This window comes from Aquila chrysaetos, chromosome 5, assembly GCF_900496995.4.
Source record: "Aquila chrysaetos chrysaetos chromosome 5, bAquChr1.4, whole genome shotgun sequence".
Taxonomy (NCBI): Eukaryota; Metazoa; Chordata; class Aves; order Accipitriformes; family Accipitridae; genus Aquila; species Aquila chrysaetos.
The window spans coordinates 71903079-71924985 of NC_044008.1; the positions used below are offsets into that span (position 1 = coordinate 71903079).

General features: G+C 37.2%; 1 protein-coding gene and 1 long non-coding RNA gene across 2 annotated transcripts; one reads left to right on the forward strand and one right to left on the reverse strand.

The window, feature by feature from the left end:
- Positions 1 to 346: 346 nt before the first annotated feature.
- On the forward strand, positions 347 to 18906 carry ATAD5 (ATPase family AAA domain containing 5). Its single transcript, XM_030014723.2, has 23 exons — positions 347 to 631; positions 1606 to 3407; positions 3753 to 3840; positions 4434 to 4598; positions 5135 to 5273; positions 5750 to 5834; positions 6307 to 6488; positions 7315 to 7472; positions 7791 to 7944; positions 8193 to 8486; positions 8660 to 8756; positions 9623 to 9705; positions 9823 to 9968; positions 10091 to 10241; positions 10683 to 10853; positions 11872 to 11990; positions 12887 to 12980; positions 13214 to 13278; positions 14206 to 14386; positions 15144 to 15331; positions 15630 to 16477; positions 17636 to 17800; positions 17991 to 18906. The coding sequence occupies exons 1-23, from the start codon at positions 566 to 568 to the stop codon at positions 18067 to 18069; spliced, it is 5520 nt and encodes a 1839-aa protein (XP_029870583.1). The 5' UTR covers positions 347 to 565; the 3' UTR covers positions 18070 to 18906.
- Positions 18907 to 19767: 861 nt separating this feature from the next.
- Positions 19768 to 21800, reverse strand: LOC115341533. Its single transcript, XR_003923438.2, has 2 exons — positions 21318 to 21800; positions 19768 to 20207 (listed from the first exon to the last, which is right to left on the reverse strand). It is a non-coding gene; the product is annotated as an uncharacterized LOC115341533 (long non-coding RNA).
- Positions 21801 to 21907: the final 107 nt, after the last annotated feature.

The following is a 21907-nucleotide window of genomic DNA, read 5'->3' on the forward strand; positions in this document are numbered from 1 at the left end:
GGCGGGCAGGGCGCGCGCTGCCAGAGAGCCCCGAGCCGCCTCCGCGCGCGCGGCGCCGCCGGTCCCGCCAATTTTGGCCCCCCCCTCTGAGCGTCCCGTGCCTCCTCCTCTCCCCTCCCCCCGCGTGACGTCGCGCGCCCCGCCCTCCTCCGCACCGCGGCGCGAAAACCCGACTGACAGCGGCCGAAGCGAAGCGGGGCGGGGGGGGGGGGGGGGGGGGGGGGGAAGGGAGTAGTGGTGGTGGTGGTGGTGGTGGTGTCGGGCGTGGCTCCCCCGGCACGTGACCGGGCTTGCGGTGAAGGGGCGGGGTGACCGGCTGCGGGGCCCGCGTCACGTGAGGGTAGAGGGCGGACGGCCGTTGGCAGCCGCGGGTGGGTCACGTGGGGGCGCCGTGGCGCCTCCTCCTTCCGCGCGGAGGTCCGAATCTTGTCCCGCGCGCGCTTTTCTGCCCGCCTGCCTCCCGCTCCTGTCAGGCGGCGGCGGCCATCGGGCGGGCCCGCTCCATGGCGATAGGGCGAGCCTCCCCCCGCGGCTGAGGGCTCCGCTCCCCGCCACCGTCCGGGGCATGGTGGGCAGGGTCGCCGTGGCCGCGGCGGCCGCCTCCCTCCCCGGGAAAGACGGCGACGCTCAGGTGGGGACGCGGAGGCGGGCCGGGGGGCCGCGCCGTGAGGGCGGAGAGGGGGCCGGCGGCGGTCTTGGCGGGGCGGCCTGGGCGGAGGGCGACCCTTTGTCGTCGGCGCTTGACACGGCTCGTCTGGGGTGTGTGTGGGGGGGACGTGAAACGCCGCCTGGGCGCTGCGGGGCGGCTGCCGTGCCCCGTGCCCGGTACCCGGCTCCGCGCCCTCGCTCGCAGCCCGGCGGTCGGCGCTCGGGAGCGCTGCGCAGCCCGCGGCCCAAAGCTGTCATGAAACGCCTTCTTGAAGGGGCACCTCAGCGGAGTCCCCGGTAGCTTTGGGAAGAAGCGTTCTCCGTCTCAGAGGATGCGATTTCGGAAGAGTTTGGTTTTTAATAAACTAGGAGAGTTATAAAAGTCTTTGTGAGCCGTCTTTCTTGGGGTCGTGCAAATAAATTCTCTTTTACGGTTCGGATTATGATATGAATGCTCTTGTATTCGTTTTCTTAAGTATTTTCAAAGGTATGCTTTCTTCTTAAGACGTGTTAGATGTTTACGGTAGGATCGTATATCTTTAAGTGATGTAGGAATTTTCTGTTAAGCGCTCTACAAATGCTCAGGCGAACATCTCAAGGTAACCAATAGGTAGAGATCATCTGAATTGAAGTAGACTTTCTCAACTCTAGTATTACGAAATGTCTGCAGAGCTGTTCTGAAGACCTTGTGGTCACTTTCAGTTTTGGCGGTCTCAAAGTTTCAGAACAGGATTTTTATTTATTTTAAATGGCTGAATCTTTATTTCAAGCTTAGACGGCTTTTGAAAACATAAAGTTGATGTGCACACAGTCTTAGCGCATTGGCGTGAGTTTTTTATCCTCTGAAAAAGTACTAGTGTCACTAATATATACTGCAGATACTGTACTTCGTTATTTTACCATACTAAGTCATCTTAAGTTTTTGAAGACTGTGATTAATGTTGAACTTTTTTATAGCCATGCAAGAAACGGCGAGAGGAGGATGCTTCTGTAAAAACAATCACAAGATACTTTTCACCATTAGCAAAACCAGTGGACAAAGTGTTGTCACCACCAAAACCCAACAATATATTGGATTATTTTAAAAAAACATCTGTAACTGAGAAAGCTACGTTACCAGTTGTAGCTGGAGAAAATAAAACGCCATTGGATGCTGATGACAAAGACTGTAAGTCACCTTTTAAACCACTTTTAAAGCGGAAGAGGAAAGGGAAGAAAGCTAATTTAAATAATAAGCTGAGAGAGATGAAAGGATCTGAGAATGAGCATGAAATAGAAATTAGTCATGATAACAGCAGAGAAACAACAGGACTGAAACAACACAGTAACGATTTTATTGCTACTTGTACTTTAATTGACCAAAAATGTGCACGAGAATTAGCAGAAGGTGATGCGCAAAGCGAGAACTTCTCAGATGCTGTCATCTACAGGAAAAATGCAAAGAAAGTTGGTTCTGAAATAAATGGAACAAAAAATAGGATAAGAAAATCAAGGAAAAGGAAGCACAAAGTAAATATGGATTTGTCCGAAAGTTTTTCATCTGAAAAGGAGCTGAATGAAAAGTGTGAGAAGGAAACTGAAGATAAGAAAAAGATGTTATCTCCTACAATAGCAGAGTGTGACGCTACTATTAGTGACTCCAGTTTTCCAGTTCATACGGATGATAAGACATCACAGGTAAATAATAGTATAATAACAGTGTCATTTGAGGACTTCTTGAAGAGTCAGGGTGAAGATAATATAGATCATGTTGAAGAAGACACAAAGCCAACAATGGACAATTCTGCTACAGCAAATGAAACTGACAAAAGTGATAGTATTAGTGACCCAGAAAAGTGTGAGGAATCTCAACAGCTACCACTTAGAACGGTAACTGTCCTTGCCCAAGTTCATTCCATTCCCCCCAAATTAGCTCCATTACGTAAGGAGCCAAAAGGCTCTAGGAAAATAGCTTCCATTTTTTTGAAGCAGAAGGGATGTGTAGGGGAAAAAGAAAGTAGCCCACCCCTCTTGGACAGTGAACAAACTGAACAGGTTACTCAGAAAAGAAAATCTAATGTAGTTATTGAGGAAGAAGAATTGGAGTTAGCTGTACTAGAGACTGCAGGGTCAGATTCTTTGAAGCCAAAATGTACTCTGGAAGAAAGGCATCAGTTTATGAAGGCATTTAGACAACCAACATCACATGTAATAAAAAGTGGAGTTAAAAAGGGACCTGGAAAACAAAAGCAAGATATTGGAAAGTGTTCAAAAGAAAAAGACAGACCTGAAGATGACATTGCTTCAAATAAAGGATTAGGAAGTGGAGTACCAGAAGATTATGTGGAGAAATATACACGTTCTGGTCCTGAAAACAATAGAACTAAAAACAAAAGACCTAAAAAGTTTCAGAAAAAAGGAAACAGAAGAAGGAAAGCTTCAGAAACTAAGGAAAAGAATGTCCCGAATACTAGCAATTATAATGAAGATGAGGTTTCAGGAGCTAATGTCCTTACTAAGGAAAACACCTTAGATGTAAGGATTTCATCAAGTCCAAAAGTGAATGAGTTAAGGAGGAGTTTAAGGCAGAAGAAAATCAAAACATCAGAAAATGTTACACCTAAAAAAAACAGGATTAGAAATACCTTCTCTGAAGATGAATTAAGTGGCTGTCCTTTACAGACGTCTACACCAAAAGTAAGCAAGCGATCCTTGAAGAAAAGTAACGTGTATAAAGCTGAGGTGATTACCATGCCCTTTGATGGAAACAGCCCAATAAGGTAAACATTTTAGAGTATATTCTACCTTTTTGCAGTTTGATTTCTTCCAAGTATTTTAAGAGTAAGACATAATTATAATTTGATTTGAATGCATACCAAAGCTGCATGAATACTCATTATAGTGGATAATAATACAGAAGAACCAAAGTTGACTCTATAAATGTGCTTGCACTAAAGACATTTAAAAAAAACCCAAACAACAAAAAATCCCCAACCAATCACCAATTAGGAGGGTTGCTACTGTTTGCAGCACTGTATTTTTAAAAGCTTTTGAAAATGAGATTGAGAGTAACATTTCCCTTTATCATAAAGTAATAATTTCATAATACTTTTTTCCCTAATTAGAATGAGGTTTACACGTATCAGTGCGACTACAAAAGCGAATAAAGCTGAAACAATGAAAAATGAAGAGTTTAACTCCAAAAATATAAAGGTAATCTATGTAAGAGTTTATGTTTCAGTATTTGTCATATACTGTATGCTTATGATTGTGTTAATATTCAGTATTGTGTAATAGTCTAATGTAATACAGTAAGACAGTTCTCACGTGCCCTATGGGAAGATACTATTGCTGTGATTTATGATAGCATTTGAGATAGTTTCTAGTGCAGTTACTGTACCTTAGATTTTAAAATATGTTTTATTAGTGTAAATCTGCTTTTCATAACATAACAGAAAAATCCAATAAAATAGTATGCTCATATTCTGCAGGGTCTCAGGATGGGACCTAGTGTTTGGGCACAGCAGAACAGCTTGGGCTTAAGAGTGTCACTGCCTGTATTTCATTTGTTCTGTGGACAAATTGGAGGATCCCCTTCTAGGGCTCTCACTCCCTTTTGAAAAGTATTTATATCATCTTGGTTTGCTCCTCCTTCCCAAGCTTTCATTTTTTTTTTTGATACAAGTAAAATTTTATAAAAATCATATGCTTTTATGAATGTGAAAAATTATATTAATATGTGAAATATTTACCGAATATTGCTGTTAATTGCCAGGTATTTTGGTTCTTTTGTACTTTGTTAACAGATAAGCTCTACTTCTAAAAATATATCCAAAGCGAAACAGCTGATTGAAAAAGCAAAGGCTATACGGCATAATAGATCAAAGGTTAATGAAGACTTACCAACTCCTGTGAGGCGCTCATCTCGACAGCGAGCCCTTGCTGAAAAGAAAAAATTACAAGAAAATGAAGTAAGCCTGTATACTTTGGGGGGGGGGGGGGGTGTATTATTTTGATGTTTTTGTGATTCATTTAAGCAACAAAAATGTTTCTTACCTTGCAAACGTTTCTTTTAAAGAATCAAATATAGTAGCTATCTATGCAATGGTATGGTAAATGTCAAATAGTAAAGTAACTGCCAGGCATAGCCTGGAAAGCTGATCCTAATGCAGACCTATAACATGCACCAGATGGTCACACTTTAGAAATGACTCTTTCTCTTTCCTAATGGACAGCCAAGGTGTCTGTTTCAAATGTGTATATTTTAGACATTTAAATTTAAATGAGAGTAATTCTGGCCTTTGTTTATATATTGGAGATCTTATTCTATATACTTTTTCTGTGTAAACAGTAATAGCAGTATTGTATAATCTTCAAATTATATTTGCTAACTTCTAAGCTCTCTAGCAGTTTCTTCAGTTTTCTCAGTACTGATCACTAAATTGTATTGTTAATAAAGGAGGAAAAGTTGTTGTTTCCTTTCTTATTTTAGTTGCTTTCTTTCTAGGAATCGGTAGTAATTTTAGATTCAAGCCTGAGTAATACCACTGCTACAGTGCAGAATGTGAAGCAAAAGAATCTTCGGAGCTTAAATGATGTTTTGGGGAAAAAGTCTAGAAACTCGAAGGCTGCGAAGAACTCAAATGGTAATTGGGTTTTACTGGACGTGTTTAATTTTCATTACAGTTATTGACTATTATAACTATTTTATAAAGCTGTCTTTGCAGTACATTCATCTCTTCTTCTGATGTTTTTATATAATATTCCAATATATACCTTTTATTTTTATGACATGAGTTAATAGTGCAGAGGTTATTTACACGTGCTGCTTTGATTTTTCTTCATTTGGGGAAAACTGTTTGTTTGAATAATGGCCAATTGTACACCATGTTTTGTTCTGTTCTAATTTAAGGTGGTTTTTTTTTAATGTTACAGAGAATGTCTATGATGGTGAAATAACTAGAAATAAAACTATAATGAATTTTGTTAAAATACTCAGCTTTCCCTTAAGAAATGGAGATTCGCTAATGTTTAAATGGAACATATAAATAGTGAGCAGAGAAGTACGGTTAGAATGCTATATCACTGCTAATCTAATCATGTGGTTTTTTTCTTCTTAAAGGAAAACTGGGATATCCACCTTCCTTCCTAGGCAGAAATGCTCAGAACTCTGCAGGTGAACCAATTGTGATCTTTGATGAAAGCAGGTCAGTTTTCAAGATTGCAGTTGCTTAAGAACCAAAATATATTTCAAGGTTACTTTAACATTCATTTTACAAATTTAAATACACTTATCAAAATGTGATATAAATGTTCATGTTTTTTACACTGATCAATATGTTAATCTGCTTGCAAAATTTGGGGGCTTTTTTTGACAGTTGTTTCCTCAACCATTGTTGAGCCATTTTAGACTGTTGAAAATGTGGTTGATGACTGATTAAAAAGAAATCCTAAACTGCATATAAAAATACAAAACCGAAGAGGATTATTTTTAATTAAAATCTCTAACACAAAATTTAAAATTAAATGTGAACTTTCTACATTTAAATTAATTTTAGCAGTTCTTCCAGACTGTTTCTAACTCTTGTGTAGAAGTGATTATTAAATTCTGTTGTAAGTCTTATATAGTTGGTAGTTCTAATGATTTTTTTGTTGTTGTTCATGTCTGTTTTCATAAAGTCAAGATGCATCTGAAAATTCTCAAGATGATGATCAGTTCAGAGCAAAACGTGAATTCTTGATGAGTGGGTTGCCAGAGTCACTGAAAAAACAGATTGCAAAGAAAGCAGCAGCAATGGAAGCATACTCTGTTGCAAGTTCATGTTTTAAGACTGTTGTCCATGTACAGCAGAAGGATGACTGTAAGCTTTTGTTCAGCCATTCTGTAAATGTATATAATAATTTCTGGTAAATCTGTGCAGAAAAGAAATTTGAACAGCAGAACTTAGTATTATGACTGGAATAATTGGTAGTTTCCTCTTGTTTTGTGTCACAGTAAGAAAACAAAACTTACAAGCTTCCAGTGAGATGTTTTTGAATACACAGTTTACAAATTAAATTGATGCTAAAGTAATGTATACATTTATGGGTGAGGATGCAAAATTCTTAATATTTAGTCAAAAAAGTTAGTCTTTCAAGTTTCAATTTGGAGAATAAAGATCATGTTGGACTGATTGGGGCAGAAACCTTTTCCTTCTGACAAAGGCAAAATATTTCTCAAAAGAGAAAAGAACAGCCCGTTTCTTTCCACTAAGTGAGGGAGTGTGCTGCAACGTTCTTATGAAAAGGGCATGACAGAAAAGCAGAAGGTAGAATAGCACTTAACAGAGTTTATATTTGCAAACCAACCAATAATCAAACAAAATCCTTTGTGAGCATCTGTCCTACAGGGAGCCGGTGAGGGCAGAGGTTGTTATTTAGAGCGAGCAGAGCTCAGGAGCAACTTACTGGAGAAGTGTTGTATGCAAAAATGTGCATATTTGTTCTGCTTGTGGGAGGTGGAATTAATAAAGATAAAAAGTTGATGCAGTGTAAGTTAAATAAGCTTGGCTTTGACATGATAAAGTTGTAGTTAAGAGTATTTATTCTTCTTTACTGTGGGATGGTTTTGTCTCTGGCTGTATCTCTGTTTTGTTAACAAAAGTTTCCTCTTGTTTGGTTGGGTTTTTTGTGGGGGTTCTTTTGTAGGTTATCCACTGTGGAAATTGAAATCACCATCGTGTCCTCTACTAACTAAGCTAAGGAAACTGAAAACTGAAGTCACTAATGTCACAAAAATCACTCTCTCACTTGGTGAATTTTCCACTGTGAATTCAAAACTAACTGGAAAATGGTCTGCACCTGTGGTTAGTACTTTAAAATGGGGGCTTGTGTTACAAGAAAAATTAAAAGAAAATTGAAATTGTTTTGTTACTTGTTAGGACTTCCGTTGTTTTAAAAAATGCTGTAGTTTGAATCTGTGTCGGTCCTGGATTTTTTTTTCTTTTTTTTTTTTTTCTTATATGTGATTTAGCCATTCTGCATCGTAACATTAGACAATTCTCAAGGCTTTCTGTTAATCTATGGCTTTAACAAGACAGCTAACAATTTAAATTATGCAAAACTGTCATTGTTATTCTGTGTAATATTTTCAAGTAATAATTTTTTTTCTGTGTGTGTTACAGCTTTCTGGCCACCGACCAGTTTTTCTTGATACATTCAGGAAAGATTTACTAGATGAGATCATGTCTTCTAATTCTCAATTTCCTGTGAGAAAATACTTCTACAAGTTTCTGAAAAAGCAAACAGAATGGTTGGGTTTTGAAAACAGTATACAAGGTTAGTAATCTACATAGGGAAAAATAAATACACACTCACACTCTCTCTGGCATAAAAAGGCAACTTGGAATTTCCAGAAATGTTTCAGTGAAGGAATACTGTTGGTGGAAATAAATTGGTCCTCACATTGTAGGTCATTTTGACCAAAATCTTCAAATATGGCTTAAACAAACATATGGTTGTAATGGACATAGCTTGAAATTTTAAAAGGATGTCTTTTTTTTTTTTTTTTCCCCCTCCTCTCTTAGAAAGCAGAGATGGTACTGCAAATTCTGAGGTAAATTGGAAACATTCTGACAATTGGAAGGAAACTAAGAGGAAAAGGAAAGAAACAGAAGACCACAAATCAAAAAGAAGAAAACGAATTGAAGGTAAAGAGACGGAAATAAAATCCAGAGTTTCCAGGAACCTTATTTCTTGTGTATCTGGAGAAAAACAAGCAGAGACAGGACAAGCAACACATTTGGGAAAAAACAAGACCCAGAAACCAGATGTTATGACAGAAGACACTGAATATTTATCAGAGCCAAATGCACTTTCAGGTAACTGTATTTCCTGTCTGATTTTAATTCTCTTTGCACTGAGGGAATGTATATATGATGTATTTCAACTTTCCACTGCGATGCAAAAATCATATGTAGTCTTAATATTCTACTAGACTTGATCAACTCTTTTACATGAAGAACTATTTAAAAATGGATATTTTCTTCTGTAGGTGTTGAAAAGGAAGACATGCTCTGGACAGAAAAATATCAGCCTCAAGATTCCAGTGAACTTGTGGGGAACAAGAAAGAAATTGAAAGGCTACACAGGTCAGAAGTGAGAGCGTGGATCCATTCTTAAAATAATTCAAAACATCCTGTTACTTGATTATGCTCAAAGAATTGAAGTCAGTTATTTTACACTATGCTTGAATAAGATTTACAGGGTGTATGTTTGTGGCCTTTGTTTTGGTTTACTTCCAAAAAGTTGCAGAAACAAATTGTCAGTTGGTCTTTTCAAAAGAAAGATCTTTTGGTCACAGTTTCTTCTATGGTAATACCTCAGTAGCTTGTATGGTGTAGTACAAAACAAAAACACACATGAAATGCTACATGAGGCTGTGGGATAGAATGAAATACTTAAGTAATTAATGCTGTTACCATTTGAGTAAAAATTATTTTTGTCAGGTTATTTAAGCTTACACACTATGAATGAGAGGTAGCAACTTACCAGTCCTTGTCCATACTTCCCTACAAGCATGCCTGATCCTCATCTTCATGCACTGCCTCCACTTTTGACAGTAATTTAGTGCTCAAGTCCATACAATATATTGTGCTTTCAGTTACATTTTCTGTGTGGGTTTAAGTTATTGTTGTGGCTCTTATGCAGAATTTAAAGATCCATCAAATGATAAAGCATTTTCCACAGTTTAAGTAGTTCACCAAGCGACTTGTTTTTATACCAATCAGCTAATAGAATGGAGAATGAAGAAGGAAGCCTTTTTTACAAAAGGATCAAACAAACCCTCAACAATTTTTTTCTTTTTTTTTTTTTTTTTTTTATCTGAAAGGACTTGTTATCCCTTTCAGAAACTTATCAAGTGGCTGATGTCCCCTAGTTTTATGTTCTGTTCCCTCTGAATTTTGTTCACTTTATTCAGCAGTAATTTTTATTGTTCTGTTCTTTCTTTTTATAGTTGGTTAAAAGAATGGAAAAAAAGAGCTGATTGGGAAGAAAAAAGAAATCAGAAAGGGGAAAAGGAGGACAAAGAGCATCAAGGTGCTGCTAGAATTGAAAATAATACATATAGCTTCTTGTTGTTCAAGTTGGCATAAAAATGACATGAATTGATAATGGTTTGAACAATCCTTCCTTTTCTTTTAAATAATTCTACAGATTCTTTGGACAGCCTTGACTTTAAAGAGAATAAATCTGATGTTGAGGAAGAGACTAGTCTTTGCAATACAGTTCTGATAACTGGCCCACCAGGAGTGGGGAAAACTGCTGCAGTATATGCTTGTGCTCAGGAGCTTGGTTTTAAGGTTTGTGGAGTCCTTTCCTTGGTGCTATTTTTCTTATTTGTAACTAGTGATATGAAAGCATTCGTAATACAGGATGTCTAAGTTTGTTTTTTTTTTAATATATAAATTAAATATCATTGCAGATATTTGAAGTCAATGCCTCTTGCCAGCGTAATGGTAGACAGATACTGTCTCAACTAAAAGAAGCTACTCAGTCTCATCAGGTGGACAAAAAAGGCATTAATGCACATAAGCCTTGCTTTTTTAACAGCTGTAGCAATGCCAAGTCACCAAGTAAGTTTCCTGGTTATATCTGGGTTGTTTGGTTGGTTGGGGTTTTCATTTTGTTGTAGGAACTGAGTTCCCCAAACAATTTTTAGACGTCAGTTGTTTAAAAAAGGTAGCAAATTTCAGCTTATCTGGCCATAATAATAAGAAATGCTCTGTTGGTTAACGCAACTACATACCAAATTAAATCATGACTTTATCAAGCTGACTGACTCTTGATTATCTTAAGTTATTTCTGTAGTGGTGGAGTAAGTACTGTAGCACTTGTATAGAAAGTTGAACAGAATGCATTCCCTATAGCAGGAGAAAAGTAAAACAAGCAGAAATCAGCACAGTAAACCTGTCCTGTACTAGATACAAAACTGGGATTTGCTCTAAATTTGCCTGAGAAATGTCAGTCTGAGATTACATTTCCGGCTTAAGTTTAATATAAAACATATCTTGCAGAAAAAATGTATTCTCCAAAGAAAGTTGTTTCACCAAGAAAACCTCCACTGTCACCAAAAGGAGCAGGATTAAAACGGAGCTTACCCCCTAAAACACTTGCAAACTATTTCAAAATTTCTTCCAAACGTAAAGGTAATGATGGAGCAGTAACATCTCAAGAAAAAAACAAAGGTAGGTATCACTATTTAATAATTATTTACCTCTGAAGATGGAAAAGCTATACTGTAATACTATATATGTGGAGCTGTGTGGAGAAAAGAGTAGAGCACACTTACTATGCTCTAACTGCCAGCAAGAATAACGTAATGCATCTCAGGTACACTTAACTATATAGGAAGTTGTCATTATTCTGTATTAGAGGAGAGTTAACTAGGGTACAAACAATCTGAATTTCAGTAGGCTTTCCTTAGTTGTTTGGGTTTGGGTTCCCCCCGCCACCCCCCCCCCCCGAGCATTTAGGTAAGAGAAGATAAATTAAAAACTGTCTCTAGAAAAACACCTTTATGCTGTATCAGTGCCTGTTTCAGATTGGTGTGGAATGGTCATTGTGCTAGGTGGTGTGTATATCTATCTATCTATCTATCTATCTCAAAATGACTGCCACAGAATTAAGAGGTCCTGTAAAGCCAATAAATGTTTGATTACTTACTGTGGATTTTAATACGTAGAAGGGCACACTGAAATCTTTGAGTCTCTTAACATTGGAAGGTACATTTTCAAACGTTTCATGGGATCAGGAAGCCTTAAAGACAGGTTTTTAAAAAGGAAATAATATATTTGGACAACCAGTATTTTTCCATAGACAGTAGAGAGGAATGAATGAGCAAAGTGCTGGATAGAATTGGGGCAATCGAGTCTAGTCCTTGTCATATTGCACTGTCGTGAAGGACTTATATCTACTGCATGCCCCCAAGACACCATAGGTCACAAACAGGTTATGCGCAGAATTAATTTTACAAATAGTCAGCCCTTCACCGAACACAGTTGAATTCCCAGCAAATTTGTTGCACTTTTCTTTTAAACAAGATACATCAGAAAAGGATGTAGGTCATATTTCTAAGTTTTTGTGTCAGTGTAAATTTTTTTAAGCAGTTTGTACATGGAGTGTTTTTGAAACCAGTGTCTAGAATGCATATTAAATGTTTTCAGTCCTCCCATACTTCTTGCTCAATTCTTTGCCCATCTGCAGGAAATACTCAGGATTCATGTGACGAAAAGAAAGATGCTCAAATGAAGCCAATAAACAAAGAAGTAGAAGGAGGAGAACACAGCAGAAAAAGTGCAACATCTCTCATTCTTTTTGAAGAGGTAAAATTCATGTGAAATATACTGATGTGAGCAATACATCCTTTCATTATGTTTAAAGAATTTAACTTTTTTTCCCTTCCTCCTTGAGACTTCTAGGTAGACTCAAGTGCGAGGATTATCAGCTTCTTAAAAATTAATTCAGTGTTTACTGATTTCATCCTCATGAGTACTTCTTTAACCATGGATCAGTATTTTACAAAGTTATTTTAAAAGATAAATAAATTATCATCTATCAACAGTTGTTCACTGTTGGAAAAGTTTGCAGGATTCTGCTAATTTAATTCCTTCAATTATGTCAAAAGTGTTGGTTTATAATTTTACACTACTTACATGCACTGAGACACTTCAACAGTCGCCATTAACACCCCAGTAATAACAATATCTAAGCCCACATTGAAGTCTTCTTTTCTGTAACCTCTTGCCCAAAAATGCATTTGAGTCTTAAACTAAAAATACAAAATTACAGCCAAGAATGTAATTTCAAGTAAATAAAGGAGGTACAGCAATGTTGCCAAATGTGGGTTGATCCTACAGATCACTGGTGCAATTCTATTATAAAGAAAAAACAAACGTCAAAAGCCATCTGGACATGGTCCAGGGCAACCTGCTCTGTGTGACCCAGTTTGAGCAGGGAGGTTGGACAGGGTGACGTCCAGAGGTCCCTTCCAACCTCAACCAGTCTGTGATTTTGTAAGCTTCAGCACGGAAGATGGTGATCGAAGTGTTGTGTGCTAAGTGAACTTTACCTGAAGCATGTATACTGTCATTGCCCATGCACGTTCAAGAAATCTGTATTAATGTTAAGTCTTACTCAGTCGTTAACAGTATGACTGCATTCACAGCCTGTAGCTATTGTTAAAGCTATTGATATTTTGCACTTCATTTGTCTTCTATAGGTAGATATAATATTTGATGAAGATGCAGGATTTCTAAGTGCAGTGAAGACATTCATGGCAACTGCAAAAAGACCTGTAATTCTTACTACCAATGGTGAGTAGTGTTTGTTATGGAAATTAGACTTTACAGACAGAAGAGCCTCTTTCAATAAGATGGCTTAAATGGTGATGCTTGAATACAGCTCCTAAATGTAAAATTAAATGTGTGGAGACTATAAAGTGGGTATTTTAGTATTTGAATAAAGATACTGGCTGCTTTAATGGGTAAAGAAAATAATTAGTTTTGAACATAATGTCGTGACAGTTCGCTGATATCTCTTTATATAGATCCAACATTCAGCTTAATGTTTGATGGCTGTTTTGAAGAGATCAGTTTTAGAACCCCTTCCTTGGTAAGTCTGTGTTTAGAAATGCAGATATGTCCGAAGCAAGTAATTGTCAGCTAATTTAAGTTTGAAATTTAAATGTTGGTGTAGATTTATATTTATCTGATGTAATATATCTGTTTCATCAGAAGACTGTGTTTTGGAGTTTTATGCAAGGGTGTGTAGGATGTATTTATCTTTACATGTAGAATTTTTATTGCTAGCCTGGAAGATTTATTTTCTGAGCCATTTAGTATATGAGAGAATTACAATAAGAACATCACTTCATCACTTAATTTAGTTTTTAGGATGTAGTAAATAACTTCATAGATGATATATCTAATAGTTTTGATCTGAAGACTGACTATGCCTGTATTGGTTCATTCATTAAAAAGTATAGGAACTACTCTACGAATATTATGCATTATTCCTTTAATGTAAGCACTAGTATTCTGTATAGCAAATAGTTTTATTTGCAGCTATGTGTTATAAGAAAAACCGAAATAAATGAGAAACAGAAGGAACTAACTCAAGAAGGGGAATTTTTTTTATGTGAAGTTGAAAATCTTTTGGGCTACCAGACAGTTGCGGAGTTGAAAGAAAGAAAAAAAAACCTTTAAAGTTAATATAGTTCACTAAGACCTGTTCCCTGGTGATGAGAAACAAGGTGTATGTGGTTTCAGGAATGTAGGCAGAATATGTGTGTTTTGTTCATTTTTAATGAGTTTATTTTCTAAATTTAACTTAATTCTCTGATGTGGGCTGTTTGGATTTGGTATGGTATTCTGCTTTTCCATAGAGGTGTTAACATAGCTGTAATCTAATAAACTAAATCTTCTGTATTAAAAGGAAAAATGTATTGCAAGCATAAATAGAATAATTTCCTTCTGTGTGACGTATTGAGTCTGAGTGGTAAGAGCTGTTTTCAGTGGTCTTTGTCTAACTTTTGTTTAGATAAATGCTGCTAGCTATCTTCAAGTGCTGTGTTTGGCTGAGAACCTACGAACAGATGTAAAAGACTTAGCTGCTCTGTTAACCACAAATAACTGTGATATCAGACAAAGTGTTCTGTACTTACAATTTTGGGTTAGAAGTGGAGGTGGATGCTTGAAAGACAAATGTTTGGCACATTATGGTAGGTTGATTTAATTTCATTTTTAAAAAAATTCTCTATCTTAACATGTATTTGATTAAATCATACCATTCTTAGACACGTATGAATAGATGGTAACTTTCTGTAAGACTCCTAAACATTTGGGTAGGGTTTTGGGGTTTTTTTCCGGCTACTTCAAAGCTTTGTATATATACATAGGGAACTAAAAGTTTGATTTTTATTGCACCTGTTTATTACCTACCATTATGGGACGTAATTATCTCCCTTTCTTCTTCTGAGTAGCAATATTGGGCAGATCAGGGAGCCAGCCGTAGTCTCCCTTCAACTCGGAGTTTGCAGTTCTTTATCCATTTAGCTGAGTTGTAGGTAATTCACCTAGAAGAAGCAGAACTGAAAAAGGAGATAAATTGGACAGCTAGCAAGCAGGCAGCAAGGGTAAGAACTTGGTCCCAAAGGATACAGGAAGAGTATCCTCAACAGGTGTGGGTATGTGAGCAAGCGACAGAGACTAGCAGGGCATGAAAGGAAGAACAGACTACTTCAAATGGTTACATGCAGAGACGGGAGGGCGGGCAGATGGCTAACACTTGAAGAAACGAAATGGGGATCATGAATGGGCATGGGGGATGACTTATTTCAGTTGTTAAATTCCTTCAGAACTGCAGCAAGAGGCGACAGTTACAGTATCCTTTATAAAAGGAATTGAGGCAAAGAGGGGAAAAATCAATTTCATGATGCAATTGTTTCTTTTCAAGTAAAGCATGTTATCTTTGTGCAGGAGGAGATGAGACAAATAAAGCAGATCATGTAACTAATTCTGAAAAGTCTACTGATTCCAAGACTGATTTTTGTCAAGCTGATGCTTGTCTTCAGGAGCTTCCAAAATGTGATACAGGCTGTGTGGAGACATTGCTTGGCCTTAAGAATATCCTGTTGCCTTCAGAAGATTTGTTTACATTTCTTAAGGTATTTTTGTAGTTGACTAGCTAATACTTTGAATGATTGCTAGATAATTGAGTGTAATAGTCACTATGAATAGCATCTTAGAAGCAAATCTCTTTGAAAAGGTTTGTTGTAGAAATTAGGGGATTCTGTCGTTATTAAGCAAAATCTGAACTGGGGCAGTCTCCTGCAAGCCAAACAGTCCCTTACCTCATAAACACAAAGCCAGGAGTAAGCAATTTTCTGTAATTAATTTTTTTTAAATAAAAATGTTTTTTAATGTATTAATAAATGTTTCATTATTATTATTATTATTTTACAGCACAAAATCACAACCACGGAGAAATGGAATAAATTGATGCAGCTTCTCACAGAATTCCAGATGAAGAAAGTGGATTTTATATATAGTAATCTTGAACTTATTCTTCCCTTACCAGTGCAAGTTCTTTCAGACCAATCTGAAGCCTCTAACTCTATACTTGAAAGGACTACCATAGTTTCTTCAAAAAACAGATCTACTAACAGTTACTGCTCTGGAAGAAGTAGCTCTGGAAAAAGTAGCTCTGGAAAAAAGTCTAAAAAGACGAAGAATCAGAAAAGGCTTGATACATTGGATGATAGTGACTTATTTGATACTGGACTCAACTATTCAGCTGAATTCATAACTTTGCCATCGGATAGGCCTACGTCATGTGCTGAAGTGAATAAAGAGGAATCAAAATTGTTGATGAATAAAGAAGAAAAAGAAATTAAAACTAAAACCTCAGCAAATGAGAAAAGGTCTGCTCTTGTTTCTCAGTGTCTGAATTCACTGACTGAATTTGTGGAGAACATGTCTTTCTTGGATTGCTGTGTAAACACTAACACCAAGGAACCACTGGAGTTTTCTAAAGATGAAGGATTTAATTGGACAAATGCCAAAATCAAAAATGGTCTTTGTGATGAATTCAGTATAGAAAATACTGATTGGTGGAGTTCCCAGAGCTATAGTGAAATAAAGGCAGCTATTGAAGCACTCAGTTTTAACAAATGTTTTGTTAATATTTCACAAAACTTGGAATCTTCTTTGAATACCAGTAAAGCACCTGAAAGTGATCAACTGGAGGGACTTACTTTGCATATTTCAAACACAAGAAATTATGTATCCTTTAACCAGTCAGCTGATTCAAGGTAAGACTTTGCTAATATTTCTGGAATGTAATGCAGGTTTTTGTCAAAAGAAGAATTTCACAGAGTGTAGGACTGTTTCAGATACTATGAATACACAATCATACCAATATCAATGACATCAGTATGTCTCAAAATGCTGGAATACGTTGTTCGCTTTGCTTGTATAAGCTTAAATTAACTGCTTGGCGATCTGCAAAAGTGTTTGAATAGCCTGACTATAATGTTGTTCAGGAATGGTAGCCTTAATCTAGTCTATTTACTTTAAAAATGAACAGACAAATACCACTACCCCCACCAAAAGAATAACAAAAACCTAAAGGAATGGCTTTTTCAAGACAGACAGATGGACTGAAATGGATTCTGCAAGTACTAGACATGCAAATTTTTCATCCAGTGCCTGGTTGTATTGAGCCTGTTTTAAATGCATAGGTGTTGGTTGATGAAGACCTAACAAAATTTGGGGCAAAGTTCTTGCAATTTTTTTGTAGTAACTTATGCTAGTGAAGAATAACCTTAATATATTATAAAAGATCAAAGAATACATTGCTGCTAGCAAGTGTGGATATGAAAGATTGTTTTTAACATAAATAAGTCATCACACCTGAAATGGGCATAATAGGTGAATGAAACCTATTCAAGTGTCTGAATAGGTAAATAGGTTAGACTCTTATTTCTGTAAGTCAGTACCCAGAGGAGCAGTGTCAAAATGGATCTAATCATCTAACCTGTGACCAAGTTTGGCCAATATATCATGAGTTATACGTTGGATCTGATATTTACTTTCTGGCAAATACCAATCACATGACGCTTTTTATTTTTGAAGACCACAGGTGCTTTTGGTTACATTATCTGATGGATGTACTAAACCTCACATACATAACTAGATTGTGAACACGTCCCCAGATCAGACTCCATAGTTAAGCTAAGAGCATTGGCCAAACAAACTATGGTCCCTCATGTTTCTGTCTGAGTGCAGCTTTGGGATGCTGTGTAGGCAACACACGATCAGAAGTTGCAGGCATCTAATCCATTGGGACACAGTTTTGGACATAAGTATGTTTGAGAGATTTTTAAACCAGTGGATTTGATCATAAAGGAACAAAATAGGGACTGCACATTCTTGAACAAGAAACAATAAAGCTTCATTCTCCATTTTAGCATTCACAAAAAAGCACAGAAGAGGCTGGCAGCCATCAGAACTGTATTTTCCAGAAGTCCTTTAAACCTGGGTAATAAGCAAGCCAGCATACTTGAATACCTCCCCACTCTTCGCAGTATCTGTAGGTCTGAGAAGCTTAAAGAGCAAGGGAAGACTAAAAGAAGGTATGTTTTGGTTTTCTTAAACCTTGCTACATTTCAGTATACAAGGTAGTTAAGAATTTTAATAAAATACTTTGTCAAATAATTCTAGACAAGAAAGGTGAACGTTTGCCTCTCCAAATAATAAAAGTGTTGCCTCTTATTTGGAAATAACTTTGTCCCCTTATAGTCAATTCTACTTTTCTTTTTATAGGTTCTTGCATTATCTTGAAGGGATTCATCTCGAAATACCCAGACAAATGATAAATGGTCTGTCTTTGGACTTCCCTTAAAATTGCTAACACCAGAAATACTTTGTGCCTGATGGTGGTATTCTCACCGTAGTTTGATTATTTTTTTATTTTTTTATTTTTTTTTTAACCACATTATTTTATTGTATATTCAGAGCCATTTGTATATTAAATTTCTATAAGTATTTAAAATAATGTATATATCTATTGTCATGATACTGCTCTCCACAACTGAAATGTTGGTGGGTTTGGTGCTTGTCCAATAAGTGCATTTATAATATTAAATGCACAAACTAATCAATGGGGACTACTTCATACTATCTTTCTCTGTAATTTGTGTATCACATAGCAAGAAGTCTTTTTGTAATGACCAACTGTCACAACTTCCACAGCAAAGATGCTTTTTTCTGAGGAGACACTTTTATTAAAATAAGCTTGTTTCTTTCTGAAGTTCCAGTTAAGTGTTGAATAACTCGGGGTGGGAGGGGGCAGGGAGAGGATGGACAAGTCTTCTAAAGTGTAAATGACTGTAAACAACTCTTCACAATAATGACTGGGTAACAAAAAGCACTATGCCTCAATGTACATATATTTGTATACAGTCATTTCATTTCATTATTTACAGCTGTCAGATCTGCATGTTAATCTCCTAAAAAGGTAGAGAAATGATTACTGTAGCTCAAGATGGTCTCAGAGATTAGGCAAGATTTTGTAAATAATAATGATTCCAGTGTTACTTTGGTTTCAGTAATATTTAACTACTTCTAGTCTTGTATATTGTGTTCTATTTTTATACTTCATTTTGTATTTGACAAGACTTCAGCCTGATTATTTGTGATTGAATCTGGTTTTATATGACAATAAATTTGTGAGACTTTGCTACAATTCTGAATACTTCTGTTGTATGAAAAGTAAGACTCCTAAAACTTAATGTTTTCAGTCCATAAAGACAATGTTTAAGGGTTTTCTAACTGGAAATATTTCAACCATGTACTCTTCCACCTTTTATATTGCAGTTGGACTGTTCCTCTTCCTCAAACTGAGTCAGATTGGTGCCATGGAGTGGTACTCCACTTACTTCAATGTCTCTTTAATAATGAGGAAGGCCATTTTCTAGTACAATCTGTTCTCATCTTATATTTTTCATGTCTAAAAGATGTTCAGGAATGAGAAATATTTATGAAAACAGTAAATTATTTTAAGCTTCCGCAGTGTAGATAATAATCTTTATAGCTTACTCTTTCTGTAGCCCAGAATTATCAAATAAGAATTAAATAAAGCGGTGGCTGTTAAAATCTTAATGGGTTGTATTGTATCAATGGTCTAAGCAACTCCTGTACATTTTTGTAAAAATAAATACATAAAAATTAAAAACTTTTAAAAATAAAAAAGTAAAGGTATATCTGTTCACTGCTTTATAAAGGCAATCTCAAACTAACTAGGTTACAGTGGGGACCTACATAAATTGGAAACAGGCCCTATAAAGTATTATTATTTTAGGAAATTCATGGGTAATTTAAAAGACATAAAGTAGAAAGTAATGGGAGACAACTTAACTTCCCTTTGAAGTCAACTCTTTGGTTCTAGTAACTGCCTTAAGAATTACTTTTTTTTTTTATAGAAACTCCAGGCTATGGTGTCCAAAAGGAGTCCAAAAGGTCAGGTGGAATTCAAGTATTTCACTTCTTGATAAGATACTTGTGTGCAATTAATTAACCACATAAAAACAACTCAAGCTAGTTTGAATGAAAGTTAATCTACCTGTGATGATTTATTTGAACTCTGATAAACTAGCAATGTTGCATTTTATGCAGCAAGTATAAGCATCTTTTTTATGCTAGAAGAAAGCAAGTTTCCATGAGGGATGGGCTGGTCTTGAGAAAGAGATCTGGAGCTGGTTTTGCTTAACTTGGCTTAAAAGGAAACGCTTCACAAGATCCATTCCAGTACTGCAGAAGTCGCCTACCTTTGATTCAGAATGTTTTCCTGCAATAGTTTGGGCCTTGCTTAGTACTTTATACTGCCCATCTAGCTAGCTTGTGTGCCTTATGTAGTAGGGTACTCAACATTGCTTCCACAGTGTGAAAGTATTATGTAAGAAAAACCAAGCTTCTCTTTGGAGCAGTTTCTTCCAAAATGTAAAAATCAGCTTCAGGCACCCTGGGAATGACTGAAGATACCTGGAAAGGAAAAAGACAAAACTCATGCTGCGATCTACCTAAACAAAAGAATTCAGTGAAACCAGAAGTAAAAAAAACAACCTCGAGTTTCACAGTGACTCTACATCCTATTTAAGCAGTAGTTATTACTAGGTGTACACTAATTTAAAAACAAAAAAACAAGAAACATGATGTTCTTGTTGAAATCTTAGCCAAGTTTCAAGCTTTTCTTTCTTTTTACTGTCATTCCAATATTGCTTTCTAGAATGTAAATGAAAGTGACTTTATTCTACAATCCCATGAGTAATACAGAAAAAAGCAGTTAAGCTTTAGGCATGTTCTTGCAAGCATATGCTGTATTAATACTAATGCAGAGTAGAAGCAGGAGGATGGAAGGGATCCCTTTACAAGCAAGACTATCTCAGGCTTTGTAAAAGCCTTGAAACAGGGCAAGATGTATCTTGACAGATGAGGGCTGGGAAGGATGTGTCCCTTGCAAGTTGCAGAAAGGCACTGAAGCTCAACCATCTGAGTATGACATGAAGAAAAAGCATGGGGCTACTGACCAATGCCAGGTTTTTTGGGTGGTGCGTTTATATGTTGTCTTGAATATAAATAACAATTTTGCAAATGTACAGATTCTCTTTTTTTATTTTACAGGATTTGTAATGACAACAGGGTAAGTGCTGAAAAGAGATTTTATGTAGGTAGTTGAACAACTCAACTTTTCAGATATTCTGCTGCTGTTTATTTCAAGACTTCACAATATTTTAAAAAAAATAAAAGGTACAATGCTATTTAGTGCCTAAAAAGATGGGAAAAAACGTGTCAGTACTTTCAACTGATAATACATCTCTAGTATAGTATTCTATCATCTGTAAAGTATCTACAGTGTTTTTACAAGATTATACATGAACTTTACTGAAGAAGAATTGCCTGTCATAGTCCACTATAGTAATGCAAGTTAACTATGCAAATTAAGTTTAACATGAAACTCGTAAAATGAAAAATACTTCAATACTTCTTAATCTATCTGATTTCATTAACCTTCTTGAAAATCTTTCCCTCATCTTAAATTTTTCTCTTTTGTCTTTTTCTTTTCTTAGATAAACTGAATATCAAGTCACAGACCTTTTGACATCGGCTCTGTCCTCAGAGAGGGACATTTTCATTAGGACTTGGAAATCCTGAAGTGCTCCGTTTTCCCTCTGTTGAATTATGCTGACAGGCTTTTTTCTTGTGCCACTTTGGTTGTCACACAGCTCCTTCTCTGATACAGGGTTGAGCACTTGCAGGGTGGCAGAGCTCTGCTGAGGAGAGCGTAGCTCGCCTGCTCTCTGGGATGCCAATGCTTTTATCGACGTCTGGTGAACGGAGGCCGTTCTGGTATGTAGCAGGCTTTCTTCTTATTATTTTTATAGAGACGAACCTGAGGTGGAGTTGAGGCAAACCTGTTAGGTGCGTGGATGAGCCCTCCTCCTGCAACCAGGACCCTTAGCAATGACTTTCCAGAGCAGAAACTCCTAACCCCTACCCCCGCCTTGACTCAGCGCTGGGCAAAGAAATCTCCTTGTACCGTTGCCGACTCGCCTCACTCGCACTATCGCGGAGAGGGACGGGCGGGTTCTCACCGGGCTGGCCCCGCCCGGCGCCGCCGCGGACCTTGCCGCGGGGCCGGGGCCGCCCTGCCGGGAGAGCCGCCGCCAGGAGGCGGCCTGAGG